Source organism: Castor canadensis, chromosome 2 (genome assembly GCF_047511655.1).
Source record: "Castor canadensis chromosome 2, mCasCan1.hap1v2, whole genome shotgun sequence".
NCBI classification, from domain to species: Eukaryota; Metazoa; Chordata; class Mammalia; order Rodentia; family Castoridae; genus Castor; species Castor canadensis.
The window spans coordinates 190,297,341-190,314,940 of record NC_133387.1 but is presented as its reverse complement, the minus strand read 5'-3'; the positions used below and the strand labels follow the sequence as shown (position 1 = coordinate 190,314,940).

At 36.6% G+C, this 17,600-nt stretch overlaps 1 protein-coding gene across 3 annotated transcripts in view; it reads right to left on the bottom strand.

Annotated features, from left to right (window-relative positions):
• Positions 1 to 17,600, bottom strand: part of Arhgap20 (Rho GTPase activating protein 20) — an 89,835-nt gene that overhangs the window by 57,537 nt on the left and 14,698 nt on the right. For all 3 annotated transcript variants that reach the window (XM_020172038.2, XM_074066759.1, XM_020172037.2), the window contains exon 2: positions 16,565 to 16,647. In XM_020172038.2, coding sequence (XP_020027627.1) covers positions 16,565 to 16,644 — 80 coding nt within the window. In that variant the 5' untranslated portion in view covers positions 16,645 to 16,647. The remainder of the gene's footprint in view (positions 1 to 16,564; positions 16,648 to 17,600) is intronic.

The window sequence follows — 17,600 nt, the reverse complement described above, 5'->3', positions numbered from 1 at the left end:
ATTTCCAGATTGTGAACATTTTAGTGCAATGCTATAAGGTGCTTTCTCTCACCATTCAGCACAAGTGTTAGAGGCCTTCCTGGAAAGAGGGTTAGTGAGAAAGTACTTTACCAACTCTAGTATTCCCGATAAAAATTATATTGTACAAAAACTCTAGAGGTTTCTAAGTCTAGGGGTTGGGAGAAGATTTAAGAATACATCTTTAAGTAGAGCACATATAAGCTTGAATAGGAGTTTCATTCTCATTCTTCAGAAAAAACTTCTCCACTGACCTCAACTCTGGGTTTCTATACAAAGAATTAGTAGTCTATAAAAACAGAGACCAATTAAATGCATCTGAGCTATCTAGACTCTATTCTCTTTTTAAAACCACCAGAAAGCTAAACAGTCTTCTGAAAGAGAAGAAAACAAAAGGAGGATGGAGAATAAGCCAGTTTCTCATCTGGAACTAGAGCCTAATATGTCCAAAATATGAGCAGAACAAATCAGGATCCCTGCCTTCAAGGAGCTTACATTCAACCGAGACAAAGCAAGTATATCTGAAGTTATTAAAGAAGAGAAAACTTTCAACTGGTGGCCACCAACTACAAGTGCAGTAGGAAGTCACTATCTTATAACAAAAATTCTACACTAATATTCAGTAGAAGTATGATTTAATTCTAGGTTATCAATTAATTATCAGCAGTGCAATCTGGAATGGGGCGGAATGGAAGAACTGCATGTGAATTGCAGTTGGGTCAGTGTTTTAGATGGAACATTCATAAAAGCTCCAATGAAATCATAGGTTTTTATCTGTCTTGTTCACAGCTCTGTTCCTATGAATGTTTGGTCATTGGAAATAATGTTTGCTGAGTGAATTATGATGATAGATGTTTTTCTTTTTATGGTCTCATAAAGCCCCTAACAGACACTGATGGGTTTCCTCAGAAAGAGGCAGACACCATCAGGTTTAGTGACCAAAGAAGATGTGGGTCTCTGAAGTCAGTAAGAGTGCCTATCTCTGATATCCCACTATTTGGTGCTTTATACAAGAGTGGAGCTCTCTGGAGTTGGCAATAAGATGACTGAGAAAGAAAAATAACAAGTTCTGCTTTATACACAAGATTTCCTAAGAGCATATGATAGCCTTTATTTCCCTTTGGGCCCTGAGTATCTTCTATGTTAGGTTGTCTCAGGTCTTCCCTGACCATCCTCACCTCATCACTAATTGACTTTTTTCAATTTCCCATACTAGATCCCACTTTTAAACAAAATGGACTTGTATGTTTTGCTATACATATCCCCCACCAGAATATAAACTTCAAAGCAGGAGACATACAACTTCACACACCTGAGGAGGTGTTTGGTACACAGTTGTTGTTTACATATCTACTGAATAAATGAACATTTGTCAGCCATCATTTTAGAGGATTGAATAAAACAGAAAAAAGCCTTTCTCTTCTGGAACCCCCATCCTGTGAAGGCATAATATACAACATGGGTTGAGCATCCCTACTCCAAAAATCTGAAACCCAAAACTTTTTGAATGCCCACATGACACCACAAGTAGGAGATCTCACATCTGACCTCATGTGACAGGTAGAAGTCAAAACTATATAAAAATTATCTTCAGACTATAAGGTATGTATGAGATAAATTAATTTTGCATGGGGACTCCTGCTCCATCCCTAAGATATGAAAATATTTCAAAATATAAAAAAAATCTTGAAATCTGAAGCAGTCATGGTTCCAAGAATTTCACACAAAGGATACTCAGCCTATGTTAGGTAAAAAGACACTTGACAGAAATACTAGGTTGAAGAGTTTCTGTATTTCCCTATTTTTCAGAGCTTTTTACTATGTCCATAAGACATTGAAAGCTGATGAAGAACTTTTCTTCCTCCCAATTGAACACCTGACAGGGAAGTTCTGCTTATATATTGAACACTTATTGAGAAATGCAGTCCTGGGTCTTGTCTTGATGCTCACATCTAGTCTGCCTTGCCCATGATGCTGGTACTAAGTGAAGAGTCCCTTGACTCTAATTGGGCCAGAGTGTTAAAAACAGCTGGTGTGGTGATGCCTGTGATAGCTAGGAAGAGGTCCCTAATGGAGTGTGGAAGTCCAGAGACAAGACTGACAGTTTCAGTCATTCCTTCTCACCTCTCTCCTTCTTCTGGAACCCTAGTTATATGTATGTTAGCTTGTTTGATATTATTCCACTACTCCTAGATAATTCATTTTTTCTTTATACTTCACACTGGAAACTTTCCATTAACCCTTCTTTTGGGGTTACTGATTCATTCTTCAGCTGTGTCAAATCTGCAGAAAAGATGATTTGAAAAATTCTTCATCTTTGAGATCATATAACATTGTCATTTGACTTTTTAAATTCCCCTGTTTGCTAAACTTTCCCATCTGTTGCTGAATGCAGTCCATCTCTTCCATTAGATCCTTTATAAAATGATCTCTTTTCAGGTCTCTGTCTGAGAGTTTCAACATTTGGTTCATATCTTCACCTGGTTGATTGCTTTATTGTTCAAAAGTAGGGGGTTTCCATTGTTTTCCTTTTTTTTTTTTAGTGATATGAAATTTTTGCTTGAATGCTGGAAATTGACATAGAGAAATAATAAAGACCAAGGTCAATGGTATACAGTCATGGAAATGGGCATATTTCTTCTCCTGCTGAGCTGATAGCATGAGAAGTTGAGTCAATTTACTCAATAGTTAGGTTTGGGTTTTGTTGGTGCTGTCTTTAACCTCAGTAAAGCAAAGGCTTCAAATTCTTCTAGCGATGAGCTGCTGTTACTTTGTGCTTAATATGAGGCCTGGGTCCAAGTAGGGTTTTTTCCCATTGCTCCTGCTCCACTTTCAGCCTTCAGCAGTCCACGAATGCATGCACTATGGAAGAGAGGGTGGGTGTCTGTTGACAGGTACTGCCCCTCCTCCAGCAGTAGGCTCCTACTGTTTGTGACTTTGCATTAGGCTCTGGTGGGGGCATGTGGGATTTTCAGTCCTGGTCATCTCACTTTTTGATACAGACTGTGCACACCTGGGCTTTGGAGATAGCGTTTTCTATATTCCTGCTTCTCCATAATTCCATAGCTGGCAAACCATGCTTTTGAATCTGTGGCAGCTCTTGGGAGAAGAGTTTTCTCCTTCAGTGTGACTGTCTTTATTTTCTTTGTACTGGTGCAGAATCCTAGGACCAGGAGGCTTATTCTACCCTTCCCATATTGACAGATAGCCTTTACCTCTCCAGAAGCACCAAATATTTCTCCGAGTCCTGTGGGTGAGGGAGTGAATTCCTTCTTCAAGCAGCAGATGAGCTGTGCTTCTACTTCTCCCCAGGAATGAATGGAACTTTGCCTGTGCCTTGGGGATGAGAAGGTTTGTTGTACCTCCTTGGTAGTTTAAGGCTTTTGGTTAGTATGAAAGAAGGTTCTGAGGAAATTGGCAGTGCTTCATACATGTCTCCTGGAGGTACCCAATCAACTTTTGCCTGAGGAGGGCATTCTTCCAACTCATGAATTACCTTTGACCTATTTTTGGTGAAAAAAGCAATGGAGGCTCACAGTGTATGAATGTAAAACTCCCTTCACATACGGGGATCCAAGTTATTTTAAAGTGGTAACTAACCCCACACTTGGCATCTTTGAGAAATGCATTTAACTTTTAGTTTCTTTTTAGTTGTTTTTTTATATTTTCTTTCCATGCTTTGCCAAAGGTAAAAAACCAAAACCCAAAAAACAAAAAAACTCATGCATCCTATCTCTTTTCAGGAGCTATAATGCTTTGGAATTCTATTCACTTGATGATTTTACAAACTCAGTTCATTAATGAGTTCAGGAAAAGTTACAGTTTTAAAGACTTTATGTTAGGATGGGAATGATGGTCACTTGGGTATTTATTTTACTAAGAAAAGACATTTACTATTTTTTCAATCCTTGGTCATTTGAGATGTGAGTTAACTTTTTTTCCTTTTTGGTTAAGTTCATTCCAGAATTTCTATGATTCTGAGAAGATCATAGAAGGTCAATTAAAATTTAGGCTTGAGTTACTAGGGAAAAAAAATAAGAAACTAAGTCTGGCTCTGAGATAGTCACTGGCCACTGGGAAAGGCAAAAGCTTAAAGAAATGACTGCTACTTGTGTGGTGAGACAGAAACAACTAACATGAAAAATCACTATGAGAATATAGTGTTAGGTTGGGGAGGGAGTACAGAAAGATCTGGCCAGGAAAGGCCTAAGTTGAATTGAGCTGTGAAGTAATTATCTAAGCAGAAATACAGAACAGGAATACTGAGAGAAGCAAGTAGATCTTAGATGTGTCTGGAGCTGAAAAGCCAGGAGATGAGGATTAAGAGCATAACTTTAGAAGTTGGACAGACTTGAGTTTGAAACTTGATCTGCCATTTCAAGACTATATGACTTTGGACAGTTGGTTAAACTGCATTTATCAAACCTGTCAAAATCTAAGTATTAATATCTACCTACAAGAGATCTTCTTAAAATATTGTAGTTCTTATAGTACAAAAACTAAAATACACATTTAAAAGTAGCTCTGGCGAGACTTCTACTGGGAAGCAGCAAGTAACAATTTATGCCTGGCAAGAAGGAAGAACTACTAATTTCATCTGTTTCACTGCCTCTCTGTGGGAGGGAAAGAAGATTAAAAAAAACAAGATAGGCTGAAAACTGTTCTTATTTATAGGCAGAGTTAAATCAGGTTCACATAATGCAAATATAGTGAATCACAGGTATACTGTTCAGCAAGACTTCATTTCTGTATCAAGAACTAAGGTTTAGTTCATGCCTACAAGATCCAAGACACAGGTTGCTGTTGATAGTTTTTGTCTTGGGTTACCAGCAGCTCTTAGGTACTTAGAAATCCCAAAGAGCCCTGGAAATTGCCCTCCTAGTGTTGCTAAGAATTAACTGTATCTCTCATTTCCTGGACCATTAGGCTAAGGCCTAATCATTCCCAAGACAGAAAGCTTCACATACAGAAAGACCTAGGACAATGGTTATCAAATTTTAGCTTGTATCAGAATTTGTTAAAACACAGAAAATGTCTACTTTTACTCCTGGAATTTTTTATTCAGGCTCTGCAATGGTTATTTCTAACACGTTGCCAGGTGATGCTGACGCTTCTGGTGCCTGGACCACACTGTGAAAGGAGCTTACTGCTCACAGAGTGCTGACCCTTCCAGTCACTGATGAATTAGAAGAGATCAATGTCATGACTTACAGACAGAACCATGACAACAAGAGAGTACCAAATAAATAATGACAACACAGCAAGGTAGATAAGGAAGGAATGAATTGCTCTTCACTCAGTTTTTGAAAGGAGCAGGATCTCCAGGCTTAACTTAGGGATAGATGGAAAGTTCTGGAAGATCAGCCTTCATATTATTTTCATTACCTTGTAGGAGTAAGAGCCAATTTATTCAGCCGAAATACAGTTGTTCTACACTACCTCCTACACAAAGATGGAGTGGTATTCCTAGGAGAACAATCCATCAAGGGTGAATATCCTGATCTCTCTCTAAAGGTTATTCCTCTTAGAACCGAAAGAGGTCACCCACAGTTCCAGGTGAACATTTTCATTACCTCAGAAAAATACAAAACAAAACCAGGTTTGTTGCTGTTCTCTTTCTGGATTTCCTGTGCTTGATTATGGTTGGTCTTTTTTTTTTATCCAGTCTTATTTTTAAGTCCATATATGAAAAAAATAATGAGAATCAAGAGGGAGTAATGAACCCTGGGCCCTAGCCCTAGCTGAAATACTTCCTTGGCAGTCAGTGTCTCTCACCCTTAGGTCCTCATTCGTTAAATAAAAAGGTTGGTGGAAAAATACATACATTTATCTTGAAAAAGTCTTTCCAATTCTAAAAGCCAATAATGTTTATAAGATTCCATATTCCCTCACTGGTATGAAGAAAAAAAGAATATTGTCATCTGAAATGAGGAAATACAATGAAAACTTTAAGTTCTACTTGAACTGGTAATACCCCTTTAACGCTGCATATGTCAATACAGTAGCTTATCACCATCACAGATGCATTTGTCAGTAAGGCTTTAGTGTTCTAGTTACAACAGAGTAAAGGATTCTCCTTTTCCACGCAGGCACATTTCTTCTTCCCTCCATTTCCTCATCCCACTAATAAAAATTCTATCTACAACTATGTGCCTTTATCTGAACTTTATGTTCTGTGAAACCACATCTATGCATCAGCTAAATGTAATTTTATGCTAAAGTTCTATTTCTAAAAGAGACAATGATTTATAGCCAAGGAATGAGTTATTGAGGAGGGGTACGATAGCCCCTAGAAATCTTGAAACTGCCTAGAGTATCTGAGCTGTGATTCTGCTTTTCAGCTACAGAATGCTGTTGGATAGGTCATGTAGCCAAACCACAGACAATGACCTCAGGGTCTTACCTCTTGTATTCCTGCATGCATACCTCTATTTTCAAGATTCTCTTTTAATGCTATGTGGAAGGCTCAATGTATAAGTTCTCCATTCATTCTATATGCAGGACTGTTTTGTTTTTTATTTATTTATTTTTTAAGCAATGTGGTTAATAGTGTGGGTTCTGGAGTCAGAATTTAAATCTCAGCTCTTCTACTAAGTTGTGTCTGTTAATCTTTAAACTCTAGGAGCCTGTATTTTTCTTACCTACAAATGGGGATAATTAAAAGTACCAATCTCATAGACTGTTGAGTTTAAGATGAAGAAATATATTTAGAGCACTTAGCATGCAGCAAATGCACAAACTGATATTAAAATCATGCAAAATTCAAATTCTTGCCCAAACAACAGAATATCTGGTAGATGTTATAATATCAATTAATTGCAAAGGGGAAAACGCCCTTATAGAGGATATCAGGTTACCTTAGCCAAGTGGGACAATTTGAAATTATTATTGACTCCTGCAGTCATACAATGTAAGGGATACTGTAACGTCTATAACACATTTTCTCCCACAACTAAAATGTGAGAAAACAATTGAAAGCTACCCTCAAATAAAGCCATCTCTAATTATCATTAGAATGAAAAAGTTTCAGGCCAGTGAAAACTCAGTCCAGAATTCTACATTCTAGATTTTTGATACTCAGTTAAGAAGTCTGCACAATTCTAAAACAAAATATATCAGAGGGCCATTGTTGAACCAGTATTCCACTTAAAAGTTATTCCATTTGTCCAGTGTTCACTGAATGTTAAAAAAAGTTGTTACTGATTCCTTCATCTCCTTTTCCTCATTTTTCTTTTAATAAAAAATAAATGATGGTACAAAGTCCAAGAGGAATTATTCCATTTCAGTATCCAGGTGCACAAACATAACCATAAAGTCATTTTTATATAATAAATGAAAAACATGTATTTATCTAAATCATAAGGGGAAAGAAAAACAGTGGGGGAAAAAGCAGCAGGGAGACAAGGAATTCACACTCAGAAGTCAACTAAAAACATCCTTTAAATCAAATGACTGAGTTTTCAAGTTGAGTAAAATTATACTTCAAGCTGAAGTGATATACTACTAATATCTGGGTACAGTGCAGTTTTGGAAAAATGTAGTAACACTTTCATAATTAACACATCTAAATGATACTTTAAAAATGACATAGTCAAAACAATTCAACATTCATTTTTTGTAAGTATTACTACAGATTCTGCAGATATTAAATGGATAATATTATGAAAAAATACAGCTATAAATTTGACAACTTACATGAAAAAAATTCTTGAGATACATCATCTCCACAACTTACTCAAAAGGAAATAAACAAGTCAGTGCAGTGGCTCATGCCTGTAACCGTAGCTACTTGGGAGGATCATAGTTCGGCTAGCCTGAACAAAAAAAAGTAGTGAGGCTCCATCTCAATGGGAAAAAGCTGGGCCTGGTGGCAGCCACCCGTTATCCTAATGACAGTGGGAAGTATAAAAGAGGAAGATTTCAGTCCAGGTCAACCTAGGCAAAAGTAAGTCTCTATCTCCAAAATAACCAGGGCAAAAAGGGCTGGAGGTATGGTGTAAGTGGTAGAGCACCTGTCTAGCAAGTGCAAAGCCCTAACTTTGAACCTCAGTACCACGAAAATAAATACATAAGTAAACAAACATACAAACCAAATAGTCCTATTAAAGAAATTGAATATGTAATTATAACTTTTCCATAAAACACACAAATAATAATTCTCAGCCCAAATAGCTTCTAAGGTAAATTCAAATATTTAATAAAGAAACAATTCTTCAATACAAACTCTTCTAGAAAATTGAAGGGTAGGAAATATTTTCCAAATTATTCATAGAGGCTAGCACTATCTTGATATGGAAACCAAAGACATCCTGAAATGTGACTAGTGTGAATGGGGAACTGAATGTATCGCACTTCTAGTTAACTTGTATTTAAATTGCCAGTGTAGTGGCTGGCTACATACACTAATCTGTACTATACTGGATAGTACAGATTAGTAATTTATAAAGGAACACTTAAAACTCAACAAAGGTTTTGTTTTTTGTTTTTTTTTTTGTGGTACTGAGGCTTAAACTCAGGGCCTATACCTTGAGCCACTCCACCAGCCCTTTTTTGTAAAGGGTTTTTTCAAAATAGAGTCTCACAAACTATTTGCTCAGGCTGGCTTTGAACCATGATCCTCCTGATCTCTGCCTCCTGAGTAGCTAGGATTACAGGTGTGAGCCATGGGCGCCAGGCTAAAACAAAAGATATTTAAACGAATTCTTTACCAAAGATGATATACACTTTTAAATAAGCCCATGAAGATAGTCAGCATCATTAGTCACCAGAGGAATAAAGATTAAAGCCATGAGGACATAGAATGTCACACACACACACACACAAGAATGCTTAAAATTAAAGTCTGACCATAGCAAGTTTTGGCAAAGATGTGTTCATACATTGCTAGTAGGAATATAAAATTGTACAGACACTTTGGAAAACAATTTGGCAGCTTCTTAACATAAATGCCTAATTTATAACCTAGATATTCCACTTCTTAGTATATATTGAAAAATGAAAGTATATGAAATACAAATACTGTACATGAATGTTCAAAACAACTTTATTTTTGATACAAAACTGGGGAAAATCCAGTATATCAGTAAGTAAAAGGGATTGACAAATTGTGGTGTGCCCACAAAGGACAATACTACACAGCAATATAAGGTAGCATAGTATTTATATGAAAGTCTCAGAAAAGAAAATTAGACTCTAGTGACATCAATGCATGTCACTGATGGCCTAATGTGCGTTGGAAGTATCTGAGAATGATGGATTACAAAGGCAAATGAGGAATATTTTGAAGGTAAGAGAAATATTCATGTGATTGTAGTGTGTCTTATGAATGCGTAACAATCAAGATTCATCAAACTGGACATTTTAAAAATATGTGTGCTTTCTTGTACCTAACTGTTATCCAGTGATCTTAAAAAAAGAAATAAAATAAACCAATGAAAACAGAAAGTGAAAACACAATGTAGCACAGCAACAAAATCAACAGCTGGTTCTCTGAAAAGATTAATACAATTAATATTCCTCTAATTAGACTTACCTAGGGAAAAAAGAGAAGTTGGAAATACCAACATCAAGAGTGAAAGAAGCACTGTTGTGGTTCTGACATACTTTAAAAACATAAAAGAATATTATGTGTGACGTTGTGTTAAGTCGACAATGAGAATAAAATGGACATGGGCCTTGAAATATGTGAGTTACTAACCCAAGAAAGAACTGAATACTGAAATACTTCTACTTATCATCTACTAAAGAATTTTTCATCATGATTAAAAACCTTCCCAGAAAGAAAACTCAATCCCTAGATAACTTCACTGAAAATTTATACTACACATTTATGAAGAAAAAAATGACACACTTTCTTAAAAGGAGAAGCTAACACTCTTCCAAACTGTTCCCCTTGCAGGTCTCCCCATAGGGCCGCTCATGACATGACTTCCCCCAAACCTCCCAGGTAAGTAAAGAGAGTGTGATCATGATCACTTAAAACCAGAGCTCAGAAGTGATACACTGTCATTTTTGCTACATCCTATGGGTTACACTGCTCAATTGTGATATGATGTTGGGGGGGAGAAGCATACAAGGGTGTGAATAGCAGGAGGCAGGAATCACTGGGGGCCATTGTGGGAGCTGGCTGGTAAAGTGACATTATGTCAAGGAATAAAGATCTTAGATAAGCAAATATTTGACCTTTGCACTGAAAGAGGAGACTTTATTCCTCGGCAGTGTGACAGACACACTCTGACATGTTTTAAGAGTTACATTTATGCATTAAAATAAAGGAGGTAAGGTAAATAAAACATTTTCAGTCATTTTATGCATTTAGATGAAAAAAATCTGTCATGAAATTTAAAAGCAAAATACAAGAAATAAAAATTTTATATGCAAAAAGGGGGACATTGGCAGGGACCATCCATGCCACTTTCTTTTCTGTGTTACTAAAAGCAGGGCTCTAGGATGTAGTCTCTGTCTTCTCATTACATTAGGCACTATGAGTGTGAGAACCAGTGACAGTGACTCCTCATATAGAGGACAAAGTAATTATGTGAACACTGACTCAGCGTACATTAGACATCTGGTTACTAAAAAATTGACGTTTCTGGGTTTTCAACATTGACTGTATTGCACTTTCTAGACAGCCAGGGGCTTCTATACCTCTTTTCACACCAATGGAAAGCTGAAGTACTTATCTACAGGAAGAAAGGAATCATTCAGTTTAGCTAGCATTTATATATCAAACATGTAGATCGTGAAGAGCAGAAAACATGGTTCCTTCACTCAAAAATAGACACTCAAGTTGGGAAGACAAGACCTAAATCTGGAACACTCAAATCACTAGATATTATATGTCAGAGGACCACACAGATTTAGATACTTTGAATAACTGTATTTTAAAAGAACTTAAACAAGAATTAAAATATGTGAAATACATTATAATATTAACTCTTTCAATGGGGTTATTGCCATTTTACAGATGAGGAAAGTGAAGCCTGAAGAGGTTAAGAAACTGCAAATTTCTCACAGTTGGTAAGAAGAAGGGTCAGGGCTTGAACTCAGGGAGGTTGGCCCACTTTTTCTTAACCACAACAATGTGAACCTTCTTTTTCTTAATCACAACAATGTGAACCTTCTCAATAGTAGTTACAATTATTCTTCTGTTTCCTTCATGTCTTTTTTCCAAGGTTCTGAAGGAAACGCAATCATAAAATGCCAAAACTGCTCTGGGAAACCTTAGCTTTCAAGCTGCACAGGGTAAGGGAGTCGCTAGCCTAACAGAGGGAATGATATATTAGGACTGCCCGCCATCCCTGTGGACAAGGGTGAGAAAGGGCAAATAAACACACACTAATGAGGAGGTGCTTTCCTGGTGCCAAAATGAAAGATAAAATTGAACCATAACTGCAATTAGCAAATTAAGCTAAAGTTGGAATGAAGAAATTAAGTGGCTGTGCTGTTCTGCAAGTACAAAAATAAACTAATACGACCCTGGCAAAGCCCACCGGAACATGGAGGTACTTACTACAATCTCCAAAACCTCCCCCGAGAACTGTACCATGAGAAATAGCACAACACACCAGGATCAGATGCACCTGATCATTTTACAGAATATAAAATGAAGTTTGAAAAGAATAAAGCAATAAATATGTGGGTCTGAGAAGCCTCATGTCCAACAAAGTAACAGACTGCACTTGATAAAAAGTCACCAATTTTACCACCTGATAAAGCAATTGTTATTTCTTTCCTTTATATCTGAGCTTTACAACTTTGAAAGACTGTCCTTGCAAAGAAAAAAAGGATCTTGTAGGGTGCTGAACTTCATGTGTTAAATTTTTACTTTGGTGTTCTTCTCATCATCCACCTTGGAGCATCCATGGATCTGTCAATTAAAAACCTCAGAACACATTTCCAAATACATAGGAACAGACCGTAGAGAGCCAACTGGTGTGCAAGGCAAGACAGCAAAGGAGTATCTTGGCATGGGTTTTTTTCCTATGATCTTAAAGATTTAAAAATGATTTTTAAGAATTCCTTGAAAATTTTATTTAAATGTCTTATACTAAGAAACTGTATCTAGGTACAGAAAATTTCTAAAATCCTGAAAGAAATTCAGAATAACTTTCTTTTAAAATAACTTTTTCTTTAAGCTATATTAAACTGTTACTGTTCCTATATTAAACTGTTACTGTTCCTATGTTTTTGTCTCAGCCTGAGAGAGGCCTTTATCAGGTATTTACTTCATTCTCTTTATCTGGAAGGTTCCAGTAAACTCCCACAAGTAGAGGCAGTTTTTCATTCTGTTATGAGAGATTTTACTACAACTTTCAGTTAACCACTCCAGATTAGCCAGAACAAAAGGGACATTCTTTTCCTCTATACACAAAATGGCCATTTTAATAGATATTTAATCTGTTTTCCCACTTTAAACTTCACAAATTAATCAATAATTCCTAAGATAAATCAAGATTCTTTTAAAAATAAGTTTAAAGTATTTAAATAATGTCTAAAATTGATAAAAAATATCACCTCATCCATGTACAGGCATCACCTTGTGATAAAATTATAAGCAAATTTGGGGACATAATCAGTCATTTTTCCAATATTGTTATTTGTAATCATTTTTACAATACACTTTGCAAAAATGTGGAACCTTCATGTTTGTGTACAATGTGATGTGAAATTCACTTTTAAATCAGTTTTAAAGCAACCAAGCATACATACTAGCTCTAAAAGGTTCTACCACTCTTAAGAAGAATGTCTTATTTAAAAAATTCAGAATTTTATATACCGTGCATACTATCTGATCACAATGCAGTAAAACTAGAACTCAACAACAAAAGTAAAGACAAAAAACATGCAAACAGCTGGAAACTGAATAACTCATTACTTAATGAACAATGGGTCATTGATGAAATAAAAGAGGAAATTAAAAAGTTCCTGGAAGTCAATGAAAATGAAAACACAACCTACCAGAACCTATGGACACAGCAAAGGCAGTCCTGAGAGGAAAGTTTATAGCCATGAGTGCATATATTAAAACGACTGAAAGATCCCAAATCAATGACCTAATGATACATCTCAACTCCTAGAAAAACAAGAACAAGCAAATCCCAAAACAAATAGGAGAGAAATAATATAAATAAGAGCTGAAATCAACGAAATAGAAACAAAAAAAAAAACACACACAAAGAATTAATGAAATAAAAAGTTGGTTCTTTGAAAAAATAAACAAGATCGATAGACCCCTGGCAAACCTGACTAAAATGAGGAGAGAAAAAACCCAAATTAGTAGAATCAGGAATGCAAAAGGGGAGATAACAACAAACACCATGGATGTCCAGGAAATCATCAGAGACTACTTCGAGAACCTATATTCAAATAAATTTGAAAATCTTAAAGAAATAGACAGATTTCTAGATACATATGATCATCCAAAACTGAACCAAGAGGAAATTAATCACCTGAATAGACCTATAACACAAAATGAAATTGAAGCAGCAATCAAGAGTCTCCCCAAAAAGAAAAGTCCAGGACCTGATGGATTCTCTGCTGAATTCTATCAGACCTTTAAGGAAGAACTGATACCAACCCTCCTGAAACTGTTCTATGAAATAGAAAGGGAAGGAAAACTGCCAAACACATTTTATGAAGCCAGTATTACACTTATCCCAAAACCAGGCAAAGACACCTCCAAAAAGGAGAACTATAGGCCAATCTCCTTAATGAACATTGATGCAAAAATCCTCAACAAAATAATGGCAAACCGAATTCAACAACACATCAAAAAGATTATTCACCACGACCAAGTAGGCTTCATCCCAGGGATGCAGAGGTTGTTCAACATACGAAAATCAATAAACGTAATAACCCACATTAACAGAAGCAAAGACAAAAACCACTTGATCATCTCAATACATGCAGAAAAAGCCTTTGATGAGATCCAACACCATTTCATGATAAAAGCTCTAAGAAAACTAGGAATAGAAGGAAAGTACCTCAACATTATAAAAGCTATATATGAAAAACCTACAGCCAGCATTATACTTAATGGAGAAAAACTGAAACCATTCCCTCTAAAATCAGGAACCAGACAAGGATGCCCACTATCTCCACTCCTATTCAACATAGCACTGGAATTCCTAGCCAGAGCAATTAGGCAAGAAGAAGGAATAAAAGGAATACAAATAGGTAAAGAAACTGTCAAAATATCCCTATTTGCAGACGACATGATCCTATACCTTAAAGACCCAAAAAACTCTACTCAGAAACTTCTAGACATCATCAATAGCTACAGCAAGATAGCAGGATATAAAATCAACATAGAAAAATCATTAGCATTTCTATACACTAACAATGAGCAAACGGAAAAAGAATGTATGAAAACAATTCCATTTACAATAGCCTCAAAAAAATCAAATACCTAGGTGTAAACCTAACAAAAGATGTGAAACCTCTACAAGGAAAACTATGCACTTCTGAAGAAAGAGATTGAGGAAGACTATAGAAAGTGGAGAGATCTCCCATGCTCATGGATTGGTAGAATCAACATAGTAAAAATGTCGATACTCCCAAAAGTAATCTACATGTTTAATGCAATTCCCATCAAAATCCCAATGACATTCATCAAAGAGATTGAAAAATCTACTGTTAAATATATAGGGAAACACAAGAGGCCATAAATAGCCAAGGCAACACTCAGTCAAAAGAACAATGCCGGAGGTATCACAATACCTGACTTCAAACTATATTACAAAGCAATAACAATAAAAACAGCATGGTACTGGCACAAAAACAGACATGAAGACCAGTGGAACAGAATAGAGGACCCAGAGATGAAGCCACACAACTATAACCAACTTGAATTTGACAAAGGTGCTAAAAATATACCATGGAGAAATAGCAGCCTCTTCAACAAAAACTGCTGGGAAAAATGGTTAGCAGTCTGCAAAAAACTGAAACTAGATCCATGTATATCACCCTATACCAATATTAACTCAAAATGGATCAAGGATCTTAATATCAGACCACAAACTCTAAAGTTGATTCAGGAAAGAGTAGGAAATACTCTGGAGTTAGTAGTATAGGTAAGAATTTTCTCAACGAAACCCCAGCAGCACAGCAACTAGGAGATAGCATAGATAAATGGGACCTCATAAAGCTAAAAAGCTTCTGTTCATCAAAATAAATGGTCTCTAAATTGAAGAGAACACCACAAAGTGGGAGAAAATATTTGCCAGCTACACATCAGACAAAGGCCTGATAACCACAATATATAGGGAACTTAAAAAACTAAATTCTCCCAAAACTAATGAGCCAATAAGGAAATAGGCAAGTAAATTAAATAGAACTTTCTCAAAAGAAGAAATTCAAATGGCCAAAAAACACATGAAAAAATGCTCACCATCTCTAGCAATAAAGGAAATGCAAATTAAAACCACACTAAGATTCCACCTCACCTGTTAGAATAGCCATCATCAGCAACACCACCACCAACAGGTGTTGGCGAGGATGCGGGGAAAAAGGAACCCTCTTACACTGCTGGTGGGAATGTAAACTAGTACAACCACTCTGGAAAAAAATTTGGAGGCTACTTAAAAAGCTAAACATTGATCTACCATATGATCCAGCAATACCACTCTTGGGGATATACCCAAAAGACTGTGACACAGGTTACTCCAGAGGCACCTGCACATCCATGTTTACTGCAGCACTATTCACAATAGCCAAGTTATGGAAACAGCCAAGATGCCCAACCACTGACGAATGGATTAAGAAAATGTGGTATCTGTACACAATGGAATTTTATGCAGTCATGAAGAAGAACGAAATGTTATCATTCGCTGGTAAATGGATGGAATTGGAGACCATCATTCTGAGTGAGGTTAGCCTGGCCCAAAAGACCAAAAATCCTATGTTCTCCCTCATATGTGGGCATTAGATCAAAGGCAAACACAACAAGGGGATTGAACTTTGATCACAAGATAAAAGCAAGAGCACACAAGGGAGGGGTGAGGATAGGTAAGACACCTAAAAAATTAGCTACCATTTGATGCCCTCGACGCAGAGAAACTAAAGCAGATACCTTAAAGCAACTGAGGCCAATAGGAAAAGGGGAACAGGTACTAGAGAAAAGGTTAGATCAAAAAGAATTAACCTAGAAGGTAACACCCACGCACAGGAAATCAATGTGAGTCAATGCCCTGTATAGCTATCCTTATCCTATTATTGCTTATACTCTCTCTACAACAAAATTAGAGATAAGGGCAAAATAGTTTCTCCCGGGTATTGAGGGGGTGGGGGGCAGAGTGAGGGGGCTGGGTGAGTGGTAAGGGGGGGGTGGGGGCAGGGGGGAGATATGACCCAAGCATTGTATGCACATATGAATAATAAAAAAATTCAGAATTTTAAAATAATTCTCATTATTAAATAGAGAATTCTGGTGCTTGTAAATCAATAACCACTATACCTCAAAAAAAAGTATGTGCTCTGCCAAAGTTTTTACCTAACACACAGTGCCAAGAACATATCAGATACGTACACAAAGGTTTGCACTCACCTGGTACTGGGTCGTTTTTGCAGGGCTTTATCCAAGACAAGAGATGGAGCACTCCTTCTCCTTTCTGCTAATGTTTTCATTTTCTGTTGAGGAAAAAAAAAAACAAAATGAAGACCAGATGCTTTGTAAGGGAAGGAAATGTTGACCTGCAGCCCAATTCAACAAATGTGTATTGCCTATCAAGAAGCCCACGATTCTATTATAGATATAAAGCCATAGCATCTAAAATAGGACAGTAAGTGTCAAAACACAGTATAGGCAGTGGTTTTTACAGTCAGAGAATAAAGAGCTGTTAAAGGTTGGCTAGGATACCTGGGAAAAACACTAACATAAACATTAATATTGCTCTTTATTGTCAGGTTTTATGCTAAAGACTAGGCATGGATTATCTCACTTATACCCCACAAAGTCATCAGGGTATATAGTACTATTTCTATTTCATAGACAGCAAATGTCCTAAACAGGGTTTCAAAGGAAGAAAGGACCTGGAGAGGCCACGTAAAGGGGGAGGAAAACCAGTTAAAGGTAAGCACAGCAACTAGAATCTCACATAAACATGCAGTCAACCTTTACATTTTATTTTAAATTTAAGCATTTATACATTCAGGAAAATCTTTTTCTTCTTTTGAGGTGATCTATAAATAAATATAAGACAACCTGGCTACTTCACGTACCCTCTTTTGATGACCTCAAGTTTGTGCTAAATGAGAATGCAACTTGAATTATCCAGGTAATTGCTCTCTAGATTCAAGCGTACAATATTTTACAGCTCTATATATAGCCAAAGGGCCTGGCTCCAGAGACAGATAAGTAAAATTAACAACATAGGCCATGCTATCAAAGCCATTCTTCCTGCTATATGCTCTCACCCCATCCCGGCCAGAGGTCTCACTCACCGCCTAAGGGCTTAGGCCAGCCATGCTTGTGAACTGCATTTTGTTCTAATAAGAACCATATAAAACTAACTAGCTGGCTCAGTGTTGTATCCCATTACATGAGTGATAAAAGAACCACTTCTTATCTAGTAAATAAAACC